Raw genomic sequence first — 25,461 nt, forward strand, 5'->3', positions numbered from 1 at the left:
GTGCTCATCTCCGGTCCTCTCTCTCCATAGGAACCGCAGCAGGGGCTTGTCCTCCTCCACTAGTCTCACCTGCAGGAACATCCCTTTGATGTCGCCGCTGATAGCCACCTTGTCCTGGCGGAAGCGTAGTAGCACGCCTAGTAGAGAGGGGCCGAGTGTTGGGCCGGCCAAGAGCTCTTTATTTAGATTTTGTGATCCGATCTGGTAGCTGCAGTTAAACACAATACGATCCTTGCCGTTGTGGTGGACCTTGTGGTGCGGCACGTACCATGATTCGGTCGTCTGATCGGCCTCTTTAATGTCAATTTTCTTTATGTGTCCCGCTGTGATTAGCTTGTTAATCTCAGCGCGGTACACAGCTTCTTGAGCGGGGTCTTTGGCTAGGCGATATAGCGTAAATATCTTCCTTAGAACGAATGTCTTTCTTTTCGTTCTTAAAGGGCATTGTCTCTAGTGTCCATAGCCTCTCGACATGCTGCAGGAGTGTGGTGTCTCCTTCTGTCGCTCTGGAGTGGAGGCAGCTAGTGGCTGCTGTTCGGTTAAGAGACTTGGCGAGGGGGCCTTGTAATGTCCATCCTAGGCGGGTCTCGACTGCTGCAGGACAACCTCTGGGTCCTGTATGGACCCGGTCTATCGGGACTATGAGGTCTGCATGGTCGGAGCCTATCAGCAGGGTCGGGGTGGCACCGTCTATGAGCGGGATAGGGAGTTGACGCAGGTGCACATATTTATCCATCAGCTTGGCGATGGGGTAGGTGTACTGCGATAGTCCTATTTCTTGGCTGGTGAAAGCATTAGTAATCCTATACCGTCTCTCGGGCTGCCCGCTTGCTGCGATAGTGAAGGAGACATTCTCGCCCTTTATCGTCTTTAGATCTCTTCTTATTGTCCGAATCGTCATCTGGTTCTCGCTCCCCCGCAGCCCCAGCTGGGCCGCAGCGGACGCGAGGAGAAGGGTCTTCTCTGACCCGTCATCAAGGACGGCGTAAGTGTCCATGACCTTATCTTGGTAACTCAGTGTTACGCGGACCACCTTTAAGAGCACCTGGGCACTGCTGCTGCTAGCGGGGTCAATGTACATAACACTTGCCTTTGTGCTGCTGGATGGTGCAGGCTTTCTTCTGTTACTGTCGTGTAGGACATCTAGGTGGGCTCCGTCACACCGACTACACCTCTTCTTGAGGCGGCACTCGGCTGCCATGTGACTGCGCGCACATCGGTAACAGCGCCTGTTGGACTTTATCCAGTGACTCACTTCTTCAGCGGTCATCTTCTTGAACAGGTCACATTGTGACAACCAGTGTTCCTTCTCGCAGTACGGGCACACCATCTTCCACTTCTCTTTCATCGAGGGGGTACTGTGGTTCTTGCTGCTCGGTACTGATTCTGATTGGTGCATGACAGTCACCGATCTTCGGCCATCGTTTGCTCTCCTAGGTCCCTCTCTGGAGCTTGGTGTGCTCCGCACGAACGTATCCAGCCGTAGGCTGCTGACTTCTCTCGCCAGGAAGTCGGCTAGGTCTAGGAGGGATGGCTCGGGACCGTTAGGATCACGGTGGTCTCTTTGCCGCCTGAAGCGCTCCTGTCGGGCGGGCGGCAGCTTCTCTAAAATCCTCTCGACGTTCGAGTTTGCGTATAGTTCGTGCATACCCTTTTCTCGTTGCGCCCCCAGCATCCCTACCAGGGATTGTACTTTGATAGACAGGTCGTCTAGTGAGCGATTGTCTGTTGCTGGGGGTAGGCGGTCAATATGCCTTATCTCTTGTATTACGTAATCCCATATACGTCCATATCTTTGGTCTAGTGCTGCTAGAGCCGCTGTGTATGGGGTAGTAGAGGTGGCATAGGCCAGCGCTATGTTGTGCGCTCTGGGCACTTTCAGGTGCTTCAATAGGATAGCATACTTGTGGCGTTCATCAGCTACATCCACCATCATTGTCTCTAAGCACATCCGTAGCTCCGTGTACTGTGCTCGGTTCTCATGGGTGAAGTCTGGAAACGTCGGTGTGCCAATGTATGACGCCGTGGATGGCTGGCACATCGGTGAGCGTTGGAAGAGAGGCCTCCTGGGCGAGTCTCCTCTTACGCCTCTCGGTGGGCTGGTACCGGCAGGGTACCATGGCCCGCTGGTCCAGGTGCTATTCCTCGGGACTGGTCGTGCGTCATGCTCACCCGTGAATCGAGTCGGGGGTCTGTAGCGCAGAGCCGCGGGGGTATAGCCTGGGCTGTACTGGACCTCCTGGTCCTGTGGAGTAATGTGCTGCTGTCGGGCTTGACTCTCCTCTTCTCCCTCTTCTTCCTCTGCCAGGTCTTCTAGATCCTGTAGTCGTCTATTTAGCCTCTCCGCGGTGTCCGCCATTCCTTCCTTGTAGCTGGGTCTCACTTGGACCGGTCGGGGAAGGAGTTCGGAGGGGGGTGTAGGCTCTCTCTGGTGGTCGGGCTCAGGGTCGCTTAATCGGTTAGGGGAGGGTGCCCTTGACCCGTGTCTTGACGAGGCCCTGGAACCCCTTGTGGAGGGAGGGGGTGTTGCCCTGGTGATCAGCTGCTCCATTAGCTGCGCTTGTAGTCTGTCGCGCTCGGCTTGTAGTCTGTCGCGCTCGGCTTCGCGCTGGATGAGAGCGATGTCGCGCTCTGCTTCTCTTTGGGCACCGGCAGCGGTACAAATACTATTCAATATATATCAATAAATAAATATATATATTCGGTTTAATCTGATCCTTCGTAACAGTAGCTGTTGCCATTTGTAACAGCTAATGGGAATCCAAATAAACTCAAACTCAAACCTGCAGTTTGCAATTATGATGAATTGAAAATGGGGGTCCCTGATGTAAACAAGACAAAAGTCTTTCTCTGGTCTGCATCCCCTTAACAATTGTGTGTATTGAGCTGTACTGTATTGTATTGTACCCATTCTACAATCTGTTAATACAAATTTCAATCAATCAATCAATCAGTCTGAACATAGCTTCAGAAACTGGAGCTGGACAAACAATGAAATATTACCCAGACGTCACCCAGACACTTCTTAGTCATATCGATACCCTGTACATGCATAGAGCAAGTGAGGACGTGTAACTTGGCCCCCAATGCCCTTTGGAATTCCAGAAGCTTGTGTTTTGTGTTTGACTCGTGGGATCAGCGCATGAGAAGCGAAGTGCATGTGTTTCCTGATCAGGCTTTCATTAGCGGCTGTGTGAGGAGTGAGGAGTGACTGTGCTTATTTTTCTTCAAATAAACTACTCAAAATGCAGTCCATGGCTGCTGCGTGGGTGGTTTCTGGACTGTGTGGGTGGTTTCTGGACTGGGTGGGTGGTTTCTGGACTGGGTGGGTGGTTGGTGGGTGGTTTCTGGACTGGGTGGGTGGTTTCTGGACTGGGCGGGTGGTTTCTGGACTGGGAGGGTGGTTTCTGGACTGGGCGGGTGGTTTCTGGACTGGGCGGGTGGTTTCTGGACTGGGCGGGTGGTTTCTGGACTGGGCGGGTGGTTTCTGGACTGAGTGGGTGGTGTCTGGACTGGGTGGGTGGTTTCTGGACTGGGAGGGTGGTTTCTGGACTGGGTGGGTGGTTTCTGGACTGGGAGGGTGGTTTCTGGACTGGGTGGGTGGTTTCTGACTGAGTGGGTGGTTTCTGGACTGGGCGGGTGGTTTCTGGACTGGGCGGGTGGTTTCTGGACTGGGAGGGTGGTTTCTGGACTGGGAGGGTGGTTTCTGGACTGGGTGGGTGGTTTCTGGACTGGGTGGGTGGTTTCTGGACTGGGCGGGTGGTTTCTGACTGAGTGGGTGGTTTCTGGACTGGGCGGGTGGTTTCTGGACTGGGCGGGTGGTTTCTGGACTGGGAGGGTGGTTTCTGGACTGGGAGGGTGGTTTCTGGACTGGGTGGGTGGTTTCTGGACTGGGTGGGTGGTTTCTGGACTGGGCGGGTGGTTTCTGGACTGGGCGGGTTTCTATACTCATAGTATATATTCAGATTAAAATTCTTTATTGCCTATATTTATGTCTTTCTACTATTACCCTGCCCATACCTGTAACCCCCCCCCCCATGCTGCCATGAAGCCCGAATTTCCCCAAGTGGATCAATAAAGGAATATCTCATCTTATCTTATACAGGGTACCTGCTGGGTATTAAACAGGGGGGGGGGGGCAGATAGCTTTCTACTGAACGCACAGAGAGGAAGCTGGTATCTATCTTCTTGTCTCTTTCTGGAGAAGACTGTAAGCTAATTTCCCAAAATGTTGACATGTTCCTTTAAGTTGCACTTGTTGAAACCTCGTGTTTCTGAGCCGTTTCCTGTGAGATTAACGTCTTCTGCTTCTCACTGTGACACTTTGTGTCGAGAAATGAGGAAGTTCAAACCAAAAGGATTATTCTCAACCCCGCCGAGATAAGATCTGGTGCTAGACGCTGGAACTGGTCTGGGTGCAGTTTGGATGTACAGGTGTATTCCCTGTGAGCTGTGTGGTATTAGCCAACACTGCACCAGGAAATACACTTCTTTTTAGAATGTTTCAAGTTCAAGACACTAAAGACACTTTAACTGTTGCTGTGTGACCCATTGTCACCTCCATATATTTACGTTTGTAAACACTACTGGATCCTACACCGTGAACGGAACGTGCAATAATGTCAATGTTACTCAGTTGTGCCTTGTATATAGTATATCTTCTACAAAAAAAATATCTTATTTTTACCATTCGCTTGTATTTAAGTTGTTCATTTTTTGTTAAGTATTGTGTGATCTGTGTGATTTTGTGTGAAGGGCGGACTAGCAAACTACGATTTTCATTGTACGGCAAACTGTCTGTTTAACTGTGCACATGACAAAAATAATCTTGAATCTTGAAGTTGAAACCGTCTATACGATAGCATTCATCTTCCTGGTTTCCTGTTGTCTACATATCGGGTTGACTGAACACACCATTACCCAACATTGTATTAATCATAGAAAATGCTGGGGCAACAGTGGCTCAGAGCAGTCGTTTGGTAATCGGAAAGGTTCCCGGTTCGATTCCCGCTCCTCCTGGGCAGGGCAGCGTGTCAGAAGAAGTGTCCTTGAGCAAGACACTTAACCCCATAATTGCTCCCGATGAGCAGGTTGGCTCCTCCTTGCGTGGTCGCCTCCGCCCGCCGTCAGTATGTGGAGTTCATGGGTGAGTGAACGGGTGAATGTGAGCCGGAACAAAATTGTAAAACGCTTTGGATAAAAGAGATATATATAAATGCACCGTTTACCATTTTTGTTACTACAGTAGAATCAGGATACACAGCGACTTCAAATACTGCTCTTTTGTTTTTTTAGAGGAGTGTCCTCTTCATGCGAGGAGGCCAGCAGACATGAAATAGGTATCATGAATCCTGGCCCTGTTGTGGAGGCACGATGCATATTAATAATTATGACAAATGTTGCGCAGAGCTCGGGAGCCAAGAGCTAAAAGTGGGTAGAAAAGGTCAGGGGTGAAAGTCTGTTCACCAGCCGTCTGCCCGTGGCTGGCGCCAGGCAGCGCGGGTCCAGGTCCTTATAAGGCCAGGGGGCGACGTGGACAGAAATACTGACTTCTTGTTTTTCTCACAACGAATGGGAAATCACATCTTTTAGAGATCAGCCAGCCGATGTTGTCATCTCGGGGCCGACGGTGGCTCAGGAGGTAGAGCAGGTTCCCGGTTCGATTCCCGCTCAGCATGTTGATGTGTCCTTGAGCGAGACACTTAACTGCTTAACCGATGGTTGGCAGGTTGGCACCTTGCACGGTCGCCTCCGCCATTTGTGTGTGAGTGAATGGGTGAATGTGAGGCATAAGTTGTGAAGCGCGTTGGATAAAAGAGATCTATAAATGCACCATTTACCATTCATCTTATTGAACTGACGGGACCTTTGATACGGTATCTAAATACTATAGTCTACCCATATACTCTGTCTCATAGCATGAATGACTGCTGTATATATCCATATTTATGGATATATAAAGAGTCCTTAAAAATAAGGAGAAAAAGTGAATAAAAAAATAATAATAATGCTTGGAAAAGTACTTGAATTTCATTTTGCAATGTCTGTGGGAACCCTGTGCAGCGCTCTCCCGGCGCCCCGCCTCAGTGTGTTTAAGCTCCTGTGTGATTAAGGCTTTGTTCTCCTCAGACGTATCTTATTACAGCACGTCAGCTCTAATTGGGACACTGTAGCGAAGGGAACAGAAGTCACGTCACAGGGCCGGAGAATCGTCTGTCTCTGCCATCTCTCTTGATTTGTGCGCCGCTCCGGTCGCAGTACTAACGGTATCTGAAGACGGCACACCTCTCCTTGACCGGAAGGCGGTTCCGAGCTGTTTGATTGATTGATTGATTGATTGATTGATTGATTGAAAACTTTATTAACAGATTGCAGAATGGGTACAATTATACAGTACGGCTCAATACACACAACTGTTAAGGGGATGCAGACCAGAGAAAGACTTTCGTCTTGTTTACAATGTGCCCCCATGTGCTACGGCGTCTCCTGTGAATCGTTGTCACAGAACTGCCTTTTTTCCGGTTTATTTATAAAGAAAACAAACCCAAAGGTTTAGTGGTTGGATTATTATTGTCATCAAACAGGAATAAAGTGCGGTCATAAGGGTTTGGTCTTGGCTTAATCCAATCGGCACAGAGAAACTCCACACTGCAAAAACGGTCTTGTCAAAAATAAGAAAAAAAATTATAATTTAAGCGAATGTATAGAAAATTACCTCTATATCTCTGTACACACCTTACCGTTGCGTCAAACTCTTCATACAGCTTGCGTTCTCAGGACTTTCTATCCACCTCAGTCCCACGAGTTCGCACTGAGTTTGGGAAAAGGGCGATATGGGAGTGTGCAAATGCTTCTCAGATAAATTCCTACTGGTTACTATACAACCCCCCGGGCTGCTGCTTGCTCTTTTTCTCTTTCTCTTTTTGTCCTTTGTCTATGTTCATTTACTGTCCTGTATGGTTGTTTGTTGTTGTTTTATATCCGGTGTTTGCTCGAAAAAGAGCTCTTTGAGCTCAAGCTTCTTACCTGGTGAAATAAAGGTTAAATAAAAAAGGTGTGCTTGAAACAACTCAAATAATCTGCCAGTGCAGTAAACTAATTTGGCTAATTTGGCTTGAATATTTCTTGAAAGAAATAAAAAAAAATATCCAGGGCATCATATACGCCTTATACATTGTAGTCCGTGCAGGTTTTGGTGCTAAGAGTCAGACTCAGACACACACACTAGCATATCAATTTGAATTTGTTGAGCATGTTTATAGGGAGGTGTAGTCTGACGTCACTGGTTGTTCCACCCGTATAGGGATTCATCATTGGGAAAATGGATTATCGGCTATTGTAACAATTCTGCCGCATGGAAATTGACAAGCTTCCATTTTTGCACAAAATGAGTTCCCTTCTACCACTAACATTATTGTTTAAGCATTTCTGGTTGAAATAAAGGTACTAAGGTTTTTAATTTGTCGTAAAATAACTACATTGTCATTTACCTGTTGTTCAGTAGGCAGCCTGTTGTTCAGTGGTCGCCTAATCCACGTCACGGCCAGCTGATACCAAGCTAGCTAGCTAACGTTAACGTTACCTCGCTAAACGTACTAGACGTTAGCAATGTCTACTGTCGTGAACCATTTTAAATCGGGCCATGTAGAGGAGTTTCGGGAACGAGTAAAATGTGCAGGTCCTCTTCTCAGACCTGTGGTTACACTCTGGGGCAAAGCACTGCACGCAACATGCCGGCTAGCAAGCTAGCTAGCTACACGTCACGGCACTGATACCACGATAGCTAACTAACGTTAACGTTCCAAGCTCAAAAACCTTATAACTACTGTCTATAAGTTCCCTGGCAGAATACTTTGTTTGTGAGGACAAAAGTATACAAAGAGGAGAGAACCATTTTAAATCGGGGCTTGTAGAGGAGTTTCGGGAATGGCTAGCAAGCTAGCTAGCTACTAACGTTATGTAAAAAACAATAACGTTATAAACTATACACAATATGTGCAACGAAACAATGATTTACATTAGTATATTTACAGTGATTTAATATGCAGCGAATACAAATAATGATAACGTGGTTTAGAAATGGTGGTTGGATTAATGGTTATGATCACCAGAGAGATACTAGCCACAGATTCAGGCTCAGTTATTTCCCCATTGTACAAATTGTTAAGCTTATGGAATGTAAGGGAAATCGGATCCTAGGTCTGCGAATAAAGCCAGGAGTTTACGCTGTGGTGACGTCAGTCAGCAGTGCCAAAATGGCAGTGTAGTTTACCAGTGAATGAAAACATAAACGTTGTTATTTTGCTACCTTTACGATTTAATTGCGAATATTTTCATGTTGAGCTATAGATTGTGGATGAATACGCACAGAAAGGTACACCATGCCAATGTCCATGCTTTATTTGTTTTAAACGAGCCGATTTAGAAATGGGCAATGGGGAAATACATTAAGTGGAACAGATGGTTGGAACACAAAAAACCGAAAATGACGTAACCACTACACCGCCCTATTACAGTACATGGGGAAACTCAAAGTTGCTTCTCAAGAAAACAACAGAACCTACAGTATATAGAACAAGCTCGAACCCATCCAGAACCCCCCCCCCCCCCCCTTTAGTACCGGTGGTATTCACAGAGCCGAGGTCATTAACGTAACAGCTCACTCGCAATGTAAGCTACTGTAGCGCACCTTGGCTCATCAAGTAATTTCACTAACACGGCCTGGGAAATAAACACAGGTATGTGTGTCAACAGGAAATAAACACAGGTATGTGTGTCAACAGGAAATAAACACAGGTATGTGTGTCAACAAGAAATAAACCTGCTCTACGGTTGAAGGATGCATGGCAATAACAAAGAGTGCTTTTTTTTGTAGCTGGGGCAGCTTTTGTGTTGTTAAAGGTGCTGTAAGCGGTATTTTGTTTATCCAATCAGGAGAGAGAACTCCACATTGCAAAAATAAGAAATTAAAGTTAGTTTATAAGCTAGTTTTAAACAAATGTGTCCTTGAAACAAGTAAAATATCTAGGGTTCTCTCTCCTGATTGGATAAAGTGGGAAGGGATCCCAGAACATGTATTTTGTGTTTACTGCAGAGCAGGAGGGACTGGGAGACCCTGACGTTACTGACCAAACACTCTAGTCTATATCAATGATGGCTGTCAGAATGCAGAGCTCTTTAACACATATTTTAACTAAGAAAATACCACTTACAGCACCTTTTAATATCTTGCAATAGACCGTGGGATGACACCATTGGAGGATTATTCAGGGAGAGGATGTCATCGCTTAGTCTGGCAGCCAGACCTCTCTCCACACTACATTAGCGCCCGGTGCAGGAGAGAGTTGCTACTCGCTAGAAGTGTTCGACTAAACGTCCCTGCCAGATCGTCCGTGACTGACTGAGTGAGTGAGTGAGTGAGTGAGTGAGTGAGTGAGTGTGTGAGTGTGTGAGTGAGTGAGTGAGTGAGTGAGTGAGTGAGTGAGTGGACGAGTGACCACAAGTTGCCGTGCGTCACCCACGGTGGCAGTCCTGTGCACGTCTGTATACAGTTGTGAGATTACACAGGAAGAACAACCCTCCCCTGCAAAACATGCACACACTCACACGCTCGCTGAAAAAAGCGCTATATATAAATGCAGTCTGAGTTCCTTGTAAATTCACAAATTACAGTGAGATCTAGTGTAGGCTGTATGGGTGGGCCCGTTTATTTATTTATTTATTTATTTATTTTAAATATTTTTGCACAGACAGATTTAGCAGGCAAGGATCTTCTGACCTGGACCTGGGAGGGAGGGAGAGAGAGAGCGCTGCCGCCATACAGGCTGACGCATAGAGATATGAATAAATAAGGCTGACGGGATTTTATTTGTAACTTACAACTTACATTTGTTTTATCTTTGTGCCAATGCAACTGCCGTGTAGGAGAGCTGAGCAAAACTCTTGCCTGTGCGGTTATTGTTATACTACTACCTATCTTGCTAGTACATCTATACTATACTACATGTATGTAGGGCTGACCTTCAAAGCTTTTTTTGGCAATCGAAGCTTCAGGGCCGAGCTTCGATTTAAATTCAAAGCTTAGAGATTTCTTTTTTTTTATTATATATATATATGTATATATTTTTTTTTTATCTTATGTTGTGGGACTTGTACAGCACTTTGGTAAACGTTGTTGTTTTTAAATGTGCTCTATAAATAAAGTGGATTGGATTAATTAATTAAGTAGCCTCTCTCGTGACTGTGACGCAGCCAACAAGGTTTCACTCGGCTGCGCTGCCTGGGTGCAGTGGGGCTGCTCTCACAGCCAACGACATGACATTACATAATTATGTTGCAACCTTCGTCTATCAAGCAAACAATTATATTATATTTAATTTATAATTTATAATTTATAATTATATCAGACAATGCACCTACAAAAGCAGATGATTACAATTAAATTAGCCAACTTGGTAACTCATTAGTCATAGCAGCATAGGCATAGCCTTATTAATGTTTTGTGTGGCGTCGCCGTTGTGTACAACCAATTTATTTTATAAAAAAATTTTACACTTAGATTTAATTTTTTATGTTCGAAGCTCATGCCATCGAACGAAGCTTCGAAGTATTTAAGACAGCCCTACATGTATGTCTATATTACTATACTATACTGTATACTAATATGCCTTTTTACTATTATATATCCTACTACTATGCTACTATTCTTATACTACTACCTATCATGCTAATTATGTCTATACTACTATGCACGCAGAGTGTAACACTCAAGATCGACACTATTAGACGAACAACGCCACTGACCCTTAGCTGCCAGAGTTGTACCCTTCCTGCTGACTTGTTGTTCACAATCTGTAAGTCGCTTTGGATAAAAGCGTCAGTTAAATGACTTAATATAAAAAAAGTAATTGTTTTGAAAAAGGAGTTTTAGTTTAGTTTTGTTTTAAAAAAAAAAAACTTTTACATACTGTTCGACACGGAATAGGCTTAGCTTCTGTTTTTAAATGAACCACTAGCAATTAATCCATTTTTGTATCCATTATCGTTATCTATTTTTGTTATTATTAGCAATTTTTTGTTGTTGGCTATCGTTTTATTTTGACGTCAGACATCGTGCCGTGTTCTAGGGCTGGGTATCTGACATCATGCCGTGTTCTAGAGCTGGGTATCTGCACCGTCGGACAGTGTGCTGTGTTCTAGGGCTGGGGATCAGACATCATGCCGTGTTCTAGGGCTGGGTATCTGACATCATGCCGTGTTCTAGAGCTGGGTATCTGCACCGTCGGACAGTGTGCTGTGTTCTAGGGCTGGGTATCTGCACCGTCGGACAGTGTGCTGTGTTCTAGGGCTGGGGATCAGACATCATGCCGTGTTCTAGGGCTGGGTATCTGACATCATGCCGTGTTCTAGAGCTGGGTATCTGCACCGTCGGACAGTGTGCTGTGTTCTAGGGCTGGGGATCAGACATCATGCCGTGTTCTAGGGCTGGGTATCTGACATCATGCCGTGTTCTAGAGCTGGGTATCTGCACCGTCGGACAGTGTGCTGTGTTCTAGGGCTGGGGACCCAATTAGTTTAGATTTATTTTGATTCACAGGGTCCCGATTCTCTGTGATTTGATTAGATTTGATTGGATATTGATTGAATCAGACTTAATGGCGCTGGTGTCGGAGGCACAGCGACCGCCGTTATTGTCAAAAGATGTCATTTGGTGAACTGAGTTTCTGTGGCAGATCAGCAGAAGCGAAGGCAAACGAGAGAGAGGGAGGAGTTAGCGCTAGAAACGACGTTTAGTGAAAAACCTTCACACAGAGATTAAAATATCTATCTCGATTCTAAATGAAACAATTGAATATAATAATAATAACTTTGTTTTGTATAGCGCCTTTCATAAAACCCAAGGTCGCTTTACATAAGGCGATAACAACAATAACAAACAACATTAAATGTAGGAAGTTAGGGGTCAAAGGCCATGTTGAAGCGGTGAGTTTTGAGTATTTTTAAAAAAAAATTAAGGAGTCCAGAGTTGGGGCGTTGCGGAGTTCTGCGGGGAGGGAGTTCCAGAGGGTGGGAGCTGCCACGCTGAAAGCTCTGACATTGTATATATAGATTATTTTTCTATAATTGATTCCCTGCTGTGTTCCTTGACTGAGCTGTGCTCCAGCTTTGGCCGTGCGGGCGTGGAGTGTTACTGCCAGCATGAGAGCGGCGCTGCGGTCATACAGCTCCAGTTCCTGATCAACGAGGTTTGTTGTCGCCCTGCGTCTCTCTCCCCCCTGGGTTTCTTTCTACCTGTTCCCTGTGAAACCAGATCTGCCCACAACCTCTTCCTGTTCGTCTGCCTGTCATTCTACTCATCTTCCTGTCCATACTACCTGTCTACTCATCTACCTGTCCATACTACCTGTCTACTCATCTTACCTGTCCATACTACCTGTCTACTCATCTTACCTGTCCATACTACCTGTCTACTCATCTACCTGTCCATACTACCTGTCTACTCATCTACCTGTCCATACTACCTGTCTACTCATCTACCTGTCCATACTACCTGTCTACTCATCTACCTGTCCATACTACCTGTCTACTCATCTACCTGTCCATACTACCTGTCTACTCATCTACCTGTCCATACTACCTGTCTACTCATCTACCTGTCCATACTACCTGTCTACTCATCTACCTGTCCATACTACCTGTCTACTCATCTACCTGTCCATACTACCTGTCTACTCATCTACCTGTCCATACTACCTGTCTAATCATCTACCTGTCCATACTACCTGTCTAATCATCTACCTGTCCATACTACCTGTCTAATCATCTACCTGTCCATACTACCTGTCTACTCATCTACCTGTCCATACTACCTGTCGGTCTACTCATCTACCTGTCCATACTACCTGTCTACTCATCTACCTGTCCATACTACCTGTCTACTCATCTACCTGTCCATACTACCTGTCTACTCATCTTACCTGTCCATACTACCTGTCTACTCATCTTACCTGTCCATACTACCTGTCTACTCATCTACCAGTCCATACTACCTTCCTTCCTTCCTTCCTCCCTCACTTCCTTCCTTCCTTCCTTCCTTCCTCCCTCACTTCCTTCCTTCCTTCCTTCCTCACTTCCTTCCTTCCTTCCTTCCTTCCTTCCTTCCTCACTTCCTTCCTTCCTTCCTTCCTTCCTTCCTTCCTTCCTTCCTTCCTTCCTTCCTTCCTTCCTTCCTTCCTTCCTTCCTCACTTCCTTCCTCCCTCCCTTCCTTCCTTCCTTCCTTCCTTCCTTCCTTCCTTCCTTCCTTCCTTCCTTCCTTCCTTCCTTCCTTCCTTCCTTCCTTCCTTCCTTCCTTATTTCCTTATTTCCTTACCTTCTTTCCTTCCTTTCTCTTTCCTACCTTCCTTCCTTCTTTCCTACCTTCCTTCTTTCCTTCCTACTTTATTTTCTACCTTCCTTCCTTCCTGCCTTCCTTCCTGCCTTTCTTTCCTTTTTACTTTCCTTCCTTATTCCTTCCTACCTTCCTTCCTTCCCTCCTTCCTGCTTTCCTTTCCTTTTTACTTTCCTTACGTCCTACCTTCTTTCCTTCCTTCCTTCTTTCCTTCCTACTTTCCTTCCTTCCTTCTTTTCGTTCTACTTTCCTTCCCTCCATTCGACCATCCATCCATCCATGTACCAAACCACCATTCCATCCATCCATCTCTATCCAGTCTGCTCGCCATCAGATAATAATAATTATAATTAACAGCGGTAATAAGTTAAACGTGTTAAAAGTGTTTTCCTACAGTAGGGGGGGGGGGGCGATGGTGGTAACAGACAGTGTTTAGTGCTGCTCGTTCAGGTTTATAGCGGATGAATCACTGCTAGCTGTTTGAGATGTGCTTTTAGTGAGCAGCACATTGATTAAACCGTAAGCTTAGCTTTGTGAGCCACGGTGCTGCTCATGATGGGGCTGTTAGTGGCATCATGTCTGTGATGTGATACAACAACACAGGTCCCCCAGTATCCCCACGCAATGAACACATTTACATGCACATTAAAAACCCCATCAAGGGTCTGTGTCTGGCTCCCTCGTGGCCCTTGATGGATGGTACTCCAGCTGTCTACTAATTACATGCACAGAAAAGACTAAGATGGCGTTTTTTCTCCGATTTATTTCATAAAATCTTCTGTATTCCTTAGAAGACCGCAAAATCGGTGTCAAATTAGGGCGGCTACGTGGCGTAGTGGGCAAGGCGCTCGCCACGAATGCGGAGACGCTGGGCTCGCCTGTTCGAGCCCAGCGCTCCACATTGCTTTCAGTTTAGCTGGTTGTCCGTACTAATACACATTGGCCGTATTAGGGGGTGGGAAACTGATGGGTGGGGATCGGGCGTTGTGGACAGCGACTCCTACAGGTCGGTTGGTGCGCCTGCGCAGTAGAATCAGGAAGTGTCGGGGGCAGCGTGAGCCTCCCACGCGTTACTCCTCGCCACTGAGAGATCGAGCTGCGCAGATGAAAAGATGCGACTGCTGTTACCTCAAGTACCGGAGGGGACTTGTGCTATGTATGACTTAGTCCACATTGCAGCCGGCTTGTGGGAGGCAAGAAACAGCGTCCGTGACAGGGGAGGGTTGAATTGGATGATACGAAATTGGGATGGAAGAAAATATAGAAAATGGGAGAAAAAGTGGATCAAAAAAAATCGGTGTCAAATTGTTGTCTTGGATCTACTCTGCAAGGCGTACACAAAGAATTATATCCATTAAAACATGATCATTGAGTTTCATATAATCCTATTACCGTAAATCCTCAAATATAGGACGGGTCTTGTATTTACCTCAGCTGCAAAGAGCACCAGGCCTTTATTAGAGAGAGGCTTATATAAGAGGCAGGCCTTCATTTAAAAAAAAAAAATGACACTCATGGACATAATCCCTTCATTTTCAGACTTTTATTGCATTTTATTGCGTAATTCACACACTGAAGTTGGAACTGTCTATAGGTTGCGGGGTCCGCACGGACCATTTTGCGTGTTGTACCTTCTCGACTACTATCTTGTTGATAACACGCAGGCAGCTAACGCTATCATAGCATCATGATCTGTAATGTGTCAACTGGACAACGCCAGTCTCGCCTGCCTACGCCATATAGATAGCGAACGTTAACGTTTGCAAACGAAGTCAACGTCATCCAGCTGACACCACAGATCTAGATATTATGACAACATTAGCTAACGCCAACCAGAGGGAAACGTTAATGTACGGTAGTCAGTGTAGCAGGAGGCAGCACTTGATTTGCATTGGCAAGAGTTTATCTCATTCTATATCACGGCACGAAAAATAAAATAAAAAACTTTTTTTTGCGACCTTATATTGGAAGCCGGCCTGTATTTGTCTGCATGCATCAAACCTCCGGCTTATATTCGAGTACCCTCCACTATTAGAGGATTTACGTTAATCTTCCCATCCCCCACATGTTCATACAACATGTATAATCATCTACCAGTTCATACTTCCTTCCTTCCTTCCTTCCTTCCTTCCTTCCTTCCTTCCTTCCTTCCTTCCTTCCTTCCTTCCTTCCTTCCTTCCTTCCTTCCTTCCTTCCTTCCTTCCTTCCTATCCAATAAAACACGATCATCGATTTTTAAATAATCCTATTCATCTTCCCATCCCCCATTATGTCAAACTTCATTCCGATTGGTCCTCGACAATTAAGTCCCACCCTCTTTCTTTAGGGCGACACCTCAAAACACAACTTTGTGGGGATTAGCCAGGATACTGTAGGCCATGTAAACAACTGATCCCATCTATTGTCGGCTAAAGTGTATTTTGTATTTCTGTGTCTTTCTTTGCCTTTCACCCCTACCCACAGGGGGCGCTGGTGAGTGCCTTAGCCGATGACAGCGTCCACCTGTGGAACCTGAGGCAAAAGATGCCTGCTATCCTGCATTCTCTTAAATTCAACAGAGAGAGGTAAGATTCAAGATTCAAGAGTTTTATTCATCACATACATACCAGGGCATACAGTGAAATGCGGTTGGCCATGCCCGCTTCGATTGTGCAATAAAAACAATAGAATAGTAATAATAATAAAAAGATACTGTACAACAATCACAACAAGTTATTTTCTTAAGGCCCTCCCATAGTCGAGCAGACTGTACACAGAGCAGACTCAGCGGAGGTCTGCTGGACTCTTTGAGCTTTCATAGTCGAGCGGACCTCCACGGACCAATTTCCTACATGTCTCGAGCCAGTTTACAAAATGTTTCCCACGCTGTTCAACTTATGTCATGTCGTCGTGATCCGATGTCAAAATAAAGAGTGTTATCTCCGTTTCCAATATTTCGATAATAAAACGGGCAGTTTTACACACTTGAATAACAGGTATATAGGCAGCGAGATGCAATGTACCATATAGGCTTGAGGTGGACAGCGCGTGGTGCTGAAATGACAAACACGCATTGCATGAAATAAAAGCACCAGTTTTATTTCGAAATATTGGAAACGAAGATAACATAGAATGTTATCTTCGTTTCCAATATTTCGAAATAAAACTGCCAGTTTTACACACTTAATTTAGAAAAGCCATTCAAACATCTCAAGCCCTACTCTCTCTTGGCACGGAGCGAGTGGTCAGAGTAAAATGCAGATCGGCGTCACATTAAATGCAGTTCGATGTCAACTAAAACGCAGAGCAGCGTTTTGTGTGACACCAAGTCAGCGGCGCGGACGTCCGCGCGTCAGAAAATAGGAGCTTCGCACTTTGCACTCTGCTGTGGGTCTGCTGTCCGCTGAGATCAAAGAGTCGCGCGGACCTCCGCGGAGTCTGCTCTGTGTACAGTCTGCTCGACTATGCGAGGGCCTTTAGTGTCCTTTTCCTTCCTTTAAAGTGACCTTTTCTTGTGTGTTTAAAGTGACCTGTGGTGCGTTTGTGTGTGTGCGAGTGCAGAATGTTGTATGTGTGTGTATGTGTGTGTGTGTTCATGTGTGCTTGTGTGTGGAGAGATCAGTGTTCATTGTTCTGATGGCCTGAGGGAAGAAGCTGAGCCTTAGTCTCTCTGTTCTTGTTGCGTGTGTGCGGAGGCGCTTGCCTCAGGCTGTTATTGGGGTGGTGAGGGTCCTTCACTATTCTACAGGCTGAAAGAGAAGAAACCTGAGCTGAAAGCACCAGTCCCTCTCATAGAACAGTGGTTGACACAGGCTCTCACGGATAAGATAAGATAAGATAAGATATTCCTTTGTTGATCCCCTTGGGGACATGCAGGCGCGGAGGGGAGGGGGGAGGGGAGGTACAGGTATGGGCAGGGTAATAGTAGAAATACGTAAATATATGCAATAAAATGAGATCTGAATATAAAAATATGACAATAAATAAACGGTGTAAACAAAGGTGCAGATGAGGGTCTGTCTGTATGCCCTATCGGTTATATTTCTTATCTACATTTACATATATAAATATTATACATATATATTTATATATATATTTCTTACAGCTTATGAGAAAACTCCCCAGTATAAATTACTATTCCACTTTTTTATTTATATATATATTTTTTCATTTAACCTTTATTTAACCATTTTAAATTAAATTAAATTGAATAGAAAAGAAACAGACGATACATACATCACAGAGGAAATAATTAAAACAAACAAACAACTAAATAAATTCGCAAGGTACAGTATGTAATACATGAAGCAGAACAGACAAATTACAGTTACAAGGCTGGGTGACAGTTGCCGGTCTGTGTAAACAACTCTATAGAGTCAAATAGAGTACTTAAAGGTAGTGAGGGGGATCAATGTGTCCACGTTGTTAGCCTCTACAGCCCACTGTATGTAGCTGTTATTTGTGTGACACTAAGCCGACGACTTTGTAATTCAAGTGTCACTGCTAATCCCAATTGGACGCGGGTGGATCCCTCTAGTGGATTCAGACTTGAGATAATGAGGAACGTACCGCCAGCGGGGGAAGAAGTACACAGTTCCAACCCATTTAAAACCGGGAAACACATTTGTGTGTATATATACAGGCTATATAATGCGTTATTAGCAGCAGGAGTTTTAGGTCTAAATGGGTCAAGTACAAATACCCAGATAAAATAGTACTCTGGTAAAAGTAAAAAGCCCTCCATTCAAAATTCTATTTAAGTAAAAGTGGAGAAGTAATTGATATTGGATGTACTTAAGTATCAATAGTAGAAGAACACATTCTACATGATGTTTGTGTATTCCAGTGTTTGGGAGCATTCATTTAATCGATTCATTGACCTCTATAGGTTATGTGAAAGTGGTCCTGTATGTGGTCCAGTTATGCTGCTCTGATTAAGTCCTCTTGAAGTTGACAGGCTTCAAATGTGAAAGTATATTATCTTCATAAATGTATTTCATTTGAATATTTATATATATATATATATATATATATATATATATATATATATATATATATATATATATATATATATATAAAAATATATTTTATTTAATATTTAACCAGGCAAATCAATTAAGAACAAATTCTTATTTATTCAACTATGTACTATGCTACTACTTATACTACTACATATCATGCTAATTATCTATACAGCTAATTCGTCTATACAGACGAATCCACATTGGAATACAGGTACAGAGCAATACTGTGTGTCTACAACTAAACCAATACAGGAGCGGAGCAGAGCAGAAACAGTACCAAAAAAAACATGGACAGTAAGAAAAAACACAGACGGTATAAAAGGACAAATGCTAAGGTTAAGATCAACATCCCCTAAAGTGCATATTATCATAGTAAAGTGCATAATGCATAGAGGCACAATTTACAGTAAAAGTGCATATAATCAAAGTGTGTAATGCACAGACACACAGAAACAGCACTTCCACAACCTGACTAGTAACACACCAAATACAAAAAATAAGATAATATACAAATCTAGCATTTGAAGTTATTCAGGCTGCGCACAGCACTGGGGAAGAAACTCTTAGTAAACCGAGAGGTAGAGCGTGTGATAGAGCGGTAGCGTCTGCCCGAGGGGAGGGGGACAAAGAGGCCTGCGGCTGGGTGACCAGAGGGGTCGTTGATAATGCCAGAGGCACAGGAAAGCAGCCGGGCACCATAGATCTCTTCTAGAGCTGGCAGACTAATCCTGATTGTCTTGCATGCGAGACGCACAATTCTGTTCAGAGATTTCTTCTCCTGGTCTGTAATGTTACCAAACCATATAGTACAGGAGGAAGTAAGAACGTTCTCAATCACACAGCAATAGAAGTTATGTAGAATCACCCTGTTATCAGTGAACTCTTTCAGTTTCCTAAGAAAGAAAAGACGTTGCTGGGACTTTTTAACAATGGTGCTGGTATTGGAGTGCCAGCTCAGGTAATTTGAAATAGTGACTCCAAAATGTAAAACTGCTCACCATCTCCACCTCTGAGCCATTTATGGTAATGGTGAGATGGGACACCTTGCTACGTCTAAAATCGATGACTAGCTCCTTCGTTTTGGAAGCATTCAGGGTGAGGTTATTGGTCTCACTCCACCTAACTAGGTTCTGCATCTGTAAAGTGACTCGTCATTTTGAGTTTATACACCCAATGACCGTAGTATCATCAGCGTACTTTACTATCAGATTGTTATCATAGGAAGCATCATGAGTGCAGAGAGAGAACAGTAAAGGGCTAAGAATACAGCCTTGTGGCAAACCAGTACTTAATTAAAACAATATCATCAGACATATTGTTTCCAATCCTGACTCTTTGAGGTCTCAAAATTAAAAAGCTAAAAATCCATTCACAGACAGCGTCACATACAGTAGACCCAGACACTGAAGTTTGTGGATCAGATTAGATGGAATAAGCGTATTAAAAGCAGAGCTATAATCGATAAAAAGCATTCTAACATAGGAGTTTCTCTTATCTAGGTGTTGATACACAGAATTAAGAGCTAAGGAAATAGCATCATCTACTGATCTATTTTTCCTGTAGGCGAACTGGTCAGACAGGTAGGAATCTGACCCTTTATATAATTCAGCACTAGCCGCTCTAAACATTTCATTAAAACTGCAATATGGAGGGGCGGTTAGGTGGCCGAGCGGAGATTGCGTTCGTCACCAACCCCGGAGCTGTGAGCTGGATTCGCCTGTTCGAATCCAGCTCACAGCTCCGGGGTTGTCACCAGCTTGGCTGGCCGTCTGCACTGATACAATTGGCTGTATTAGAGGGTGGGAGAAGCTGGCGGGGTGGGTCCGGGTCGTTGTAAACAGCGACTCCTACAGTTCGGTCGGGGCGCCTGCTAAGCGCGGATAGGACTTGAGGGGGATAGTGTGATCCTCCCACACGCTACGCCCTCTCGATGAGAATCCGCGCTGCCAGGTGAAAAGAACCGGTGATTGGCTGGACGTGTGTCGGAGGAAGCACGTGGTAGTAGCCTTCACTCTCCCAGATGATCTGACTGTGGGGGGTAAGTGCGCAGCGACCAGGAAGGGACTGGGAATTGGCATACGACTAACATTGGGATGGGAGAAAAATCGGAGGAAAATGGAGGGGGAAAAAGACAAAAAAAAAAAAAATATGGAGAAATATGTCTGCAATCATTAAGACAAGTCACAGGTGATTTCTTAGGAACCGGAATGATAGTAGATTCCTTGAAGCTCCTTGGAACAAGGCGGCGCTCCAGTGAAAAGGTCTGTGAGCACAGGGGCAAGCTGCTCAGAGCAGAGTCTGACGGCCCTGGGAGGAATGCCGTCCGGGCCAGTGTCTTTCCTAGCCTTAGTACTGGACAGGACCTTGCACACCTCATGTTCTGTGACAGTCAGCCCAGACAAGTCACTGGGGTTGGAAGGAATAAAAACAGGACGCGGCTCTGTGTTACTTTCATCAAATCTTGAGTAAAAGTTATTCAGTCTACCGGGGAACGATTCATCACCTCCAGCGGAGGCGAGGCCCCTGGGCTTGTAGGAAGTGATAGTGTTCAGTCCCTGCCACATCCGAGGGGGGGTCACTGCCAGTAAAATGTCCTTCAATCCGTTCTCCGCGCTTGGTGGATCTAGCCAGTTTATAACTGGCTGCATCCCCAGATTTAAAAGCGGTAGCTCATTCAATAGGTTTGAGTCTAACATCAGAGTTGAGCCATGGTTTTTGGTTAGAGTATTGCTTAACCACCTTGCGGGGAATGCACAAGTCAATACAAAAGTTGATATATCCAATGACAGCAGGGTTTACCAAAAGCTGGCCTTCACCAAAAGCTTTTACCAAAAGCTGGCCTTGGGAGAGACCTGTAAGCAGCATTTATGTTGCTATAGCAATGATCCAAGATTTTGTTTTCCCTATCTACTATACTACATATCACGCTAATATGTCTATACTACTACCTACTATACCCATACTACTATCTACTATGTACTATGCTACTATACTACTACTACTATGCTGATATGTATACTACTATGATCTACTATGTACTACTATGCTACTATACATGCTACTATATCTATACTAGGGCTGACCCCTATTAGTCGATTAGTCGACTAATCGGTCGAAAGGAGCCGTAGTCGACTAACCAACATCTTAGTCGGAAAAAAAAAAAAGTATAATATATATACCGGTATATATTTTTTATCATTCTTTCCAAAAGAAAAGAGGCCTAGAAGCGTGGCTAACGCTAATGGCACGCATACCAGAGGCTAACTGCCTACGAAAACAGGCACAGAGGCACTGAAAGAGGATTTCCCCCGTCTAATGAACACACTAGACTAGACAAATATCAAGATGTATCCATCAGTGGACCAATTGCATGCTTTTGCAGAGGACAAAAAGCCTTCAGTCGACTCCTTCAGACATTAAGCACCCCCCACAGCCCAAATGGAATGATACAAAAAAAATATATATATATATATATTTTTTTTAAGTCGACCAACAGTCGACTAACGGCAAATTTTGGCCAATCATAGTCGACCATCCAAATCCTTAGTCGGGGACAGCCCTAGTCTATACTACTATATATCTACTATACCTATACTACTACAGTACCTATTACGCTAAATTATGTCTATACAGTACTAGTATCTACTATACCCATAGTACTATCTATCATGCTACTATGTCTATACTACTATCTACTATACCTATACTACTACAGTGCCTATCACGCTAATATGTCTATACTAGTATCTACTATATCCATAGTAATAATAATACATTTTATTTGGTGGCGCCTTTCACGACACCCAAGGTCACCTTACAGATCATAGAAAAAAACACAGCGAGGCAGTTAAAAGTCAAGGTTAAAGATAAAACAAACAACGGGAAGTATTAAAAACAGTGAAGTTAAAAAAGAAAAAAAAAAAAACAGCAGGGGGTAAAGGACAGTGACAGAGGTTATAGTGAATAGTACTATCTATCATGCTAATATGTCTATATACTACTATGCACAAAGTTTGACACTATTTGACGAACAATGCCACTGACCCTTAGCTGCCAGAGAGAGGTACCCCTTCTGCTGACAGTGTGTAAGTGGCTTTGGGTAAAAGCGTCAGCTCAGTGTTTCTCAACTGGTGGGTCGCGGGGGCATTTTGAGTGGGTCGCGGATGTGTGTGTAAAAATAATTAAAAATATTTTTTATTTTTATTTTTTATACGGTTGCCCCGGCGTCAGTGACAGAACCACTCTGTCACAATTATTATTATTATTATTATTATTATTATTATTATTATTATTATTATTATTATTATTATTATTATTATTATTATTATTATTATTATTATTATTATTATTATTATTATTATTATTATTATTATTATTATTATTATTATTATTATTATTATTATTATTATTATTATTATTATTTTATTTCATTGTGGTTTTAGCCCTAGTTGCACTTTTGTTGCAACCCCAGTTATCCCATTAGTTCCCCAAACTTAGGTCTGTTATGTTAAGCTAAGAAGTCTGCTAAGAAGCATATATTATTTATTATTATTTTATTTCATTGGGTTTTTAGCCCTAGTTGCACTTTTGTTGCACTTTTGTTGCACTTTTTGTGTTTATTTCATGTTTTTAACAGTGCATGAAAGATTGTGTATTACTGCAATTTTCTTTTTTAATAAATCATAGTGGTTAAAAAATTTGTGTCGCGACTTAATGACTAAGGAGAATGTTGGGTCCTGAGGCTGGACCAGTTGAGAACCACTGAGCCAGACGACTGTAGCGTGAACGTAAACGTGCCGCCTCCTCGTGACGGACATTGATCTGTCGCCTCGCAGGATCACCTTCTGCCACCTGCCTTTCCAAAGTAAATGGCTCTACATCGGCACGGAGAGAGGCAACATCCACATCGTCAACGTGGAGTCCTTCACGCTGTCGGGCTACGTCATCATGTGGAACAAGGCCATCGAACTGTGAGTGTCTTTCTCTCTCTCTGTCTCTGTCTCTGTCTCTCTCTGTCTCTGTCTCTCCTTCTCTCTTCTCTCTCTCTCTCTTCTCCCTCCTCCTTTTCCTTTGCTCTATTGCTCTATTGTCTTGTTTCTTTCCACTCATCTCTCTCTTCGCTAAACCGGGAAGTCGCAGAAGAGGGGAAAATAATATTCATTTCTCTTTTAATTAGATACGGTATATGGAGTGACCAGAAACATGAGGGCGGGAGGGCAGAGAGAGGAGAGAGAGAGGAGAGAGAGAGAGGAGAGAGAGAGGAGAGAGGGGGAGGAGGGGGGCGGCGGCGGCATGCGACAAAGATCAAGGGCTGGATTCAAACCCACTATGTTGCGTTGTGACTATGCGCCTTAGATAGATTAGCCAGGAATTAGGGATGGGCTCTAATGTTATTATTAGGTTGTTATTCGACCATTCAAAAGGACTATAGCTGATAGTATTAGACTATAGCTACCAACTGAGCCTAAGTTGAACCAATCGGATTTGGTTTAGTTATTTATTTGACTAATACATGGAAAAACGGTCACAATTATGATTGTCTTAACTCATTGAGCGCCACGCTGTTTTTCCATCTTTACTCCCCGGGCGCCAGGCGTTATTGATCATTTTCACGATGTTTGCGGAGCTATTGTATATTCTATATTATAGCTATGGACACAATAGTATGGCTATGGTTAGTTGGCTGTACTGCTCACTGCTGCTCTCCCTGCTTCGGGAGCTCTCGCTGCGGCGTGGGGCGGTCCACACTAAACTGGCCATGCCGTTCATAAGGTAGGCAATACTGCCACCTGTCGGGATTCAATCATCATTGCAGGTCCTAGGCACACTCACAAAGGCCTGCGCGAATGTTTAGAATAATAATAATGGAAAAAAAAAAACAGAAACGAGATATCTCGTTTTTGGCGCTCAAGCGTTGGCTCTCAGAAACAAGATATGTGGTGTTTGGCGCTCAATGAGTTAAAAAAAAAAAATTTAAATATATATTTTTTGTGTGTATTTCTGCTTTGTTAGATAGGACAGTGAGTGACAGGAGATCGGGGCTATAGAGAAGAGGGGGTAACATGCAACAAAAGTCTTGTAACCCGGGACGTTCTGATCACATGACCCTAGTGTGGTGAGCCACCAGGTTATTATTATAACCCCTGTGGTTATTAGTTTAGTGAAGCCCTTCAGGCTGCGTGGGCTGCGTTCACACTGCAAGGCCTTTAATAGATCAGATCAGATGTTTGTGTTCGGCTGTTGACGTTATTTTCTAAATGTGGCCCCAAGATCAGATTCCAGTGTGAACCGGTCACGCTCCTGAACTGACCCGCATACGCAAAAATGAACAATAATAACGATGATGGACGTAAAGTTTACGTCGTAAAAAAACATGGAGGACACTGAAGTCACAGTTTCTGTGGTTTAATTTCTAAGTCGAATGCAGTGGGAGGCCACAGGCTAATTGAAAAAACATGATACATACTGTATGAAAGTGGCCCAAATCAGATCAGAATCCATCCATGTGATCTGTGCTGTTCACACTGTTTCGGAAAAAAAATTATTTTGAGTCGGATTTGGGCCACTTTTTTGCCTGCAGTCCGAACGTAGCCATTTATGCTGCACCTTATTTTCTTGGGGAGGCGCAGGGCGGGGGGGGGGGGGGGTTGGGGGGGTAGCCGCCGGCTAAAACCCAAATGTATTCAACAGATACGCCTTCAAAATGCCGTCCGCCGTAACCAGGAATGTGTATCTTTGATTGAACAGTGTGGTTTACAGTGCATTCCGTTTGTACTGTACTACTAGCGGCTGAAATTGGGACAGATTGGATTTGGTCGGGGGGCCTCTGCGGGGAGTCTGATGGATCGCTCCTGTCAAGATCTCAGACCCGGTAGGTGTCGTCAGGCCACTAAAGTATGATGTCGACTCAGATTGATGCGTCGGAGATGGTCGCCCTGGAGGAGAGAGAGGGGGGGGGGGGGGGGGGGGGGGCTCCTCTTGGCTGTCAGATTGGCAGAGGATGTAAATCGCTCCATTACGGGTGAAAAAGCCAGTGGCGAGGAGGGTGTGATATTTCAAGCGTCTGTTTT

At 44.3% G+C, this 25,461-nt stretch overlaps 1 protein-coding gene across 1 annotated transcript in view; it reads left to right on the plus strand.

Annotated features, from left to right (window-relative positions):
* The window catches only part of stxbp5b (syntaxin binding protein 5b (tomosyn)), a gene marked incomplete at its 5' end in the record, with an annotated part of 106,376 nt that overhangs the window by 21,359 nt on the left and 59,556 nt on the right, over positions 1-25,461 (plus strand). The window contains 3 exon segments of the mRNA XM_084310376.1: positions 12,164-12,245; positions 15,852-15,952; positions 23,227-23,361. Coding sequence (XP_084166502.1) covers positions 12,164-12,245; positions 15,852-15,952; positions 23,227-23,361 — 318 coding nt within the window.

This window comes from Notolepis coatsorum (assembly GCF_963971535.1).
Source record: "Notolepis coatsorum genome assembly, chromosome: 3".
Classification (NCBI taxonomy): domain Eukaryota; kingdom Metazoa; phylum Chordata; class Actinopteri; order Aulopiformes; family Paralepididae; genus Notolepis; species Notolepis coatsorum.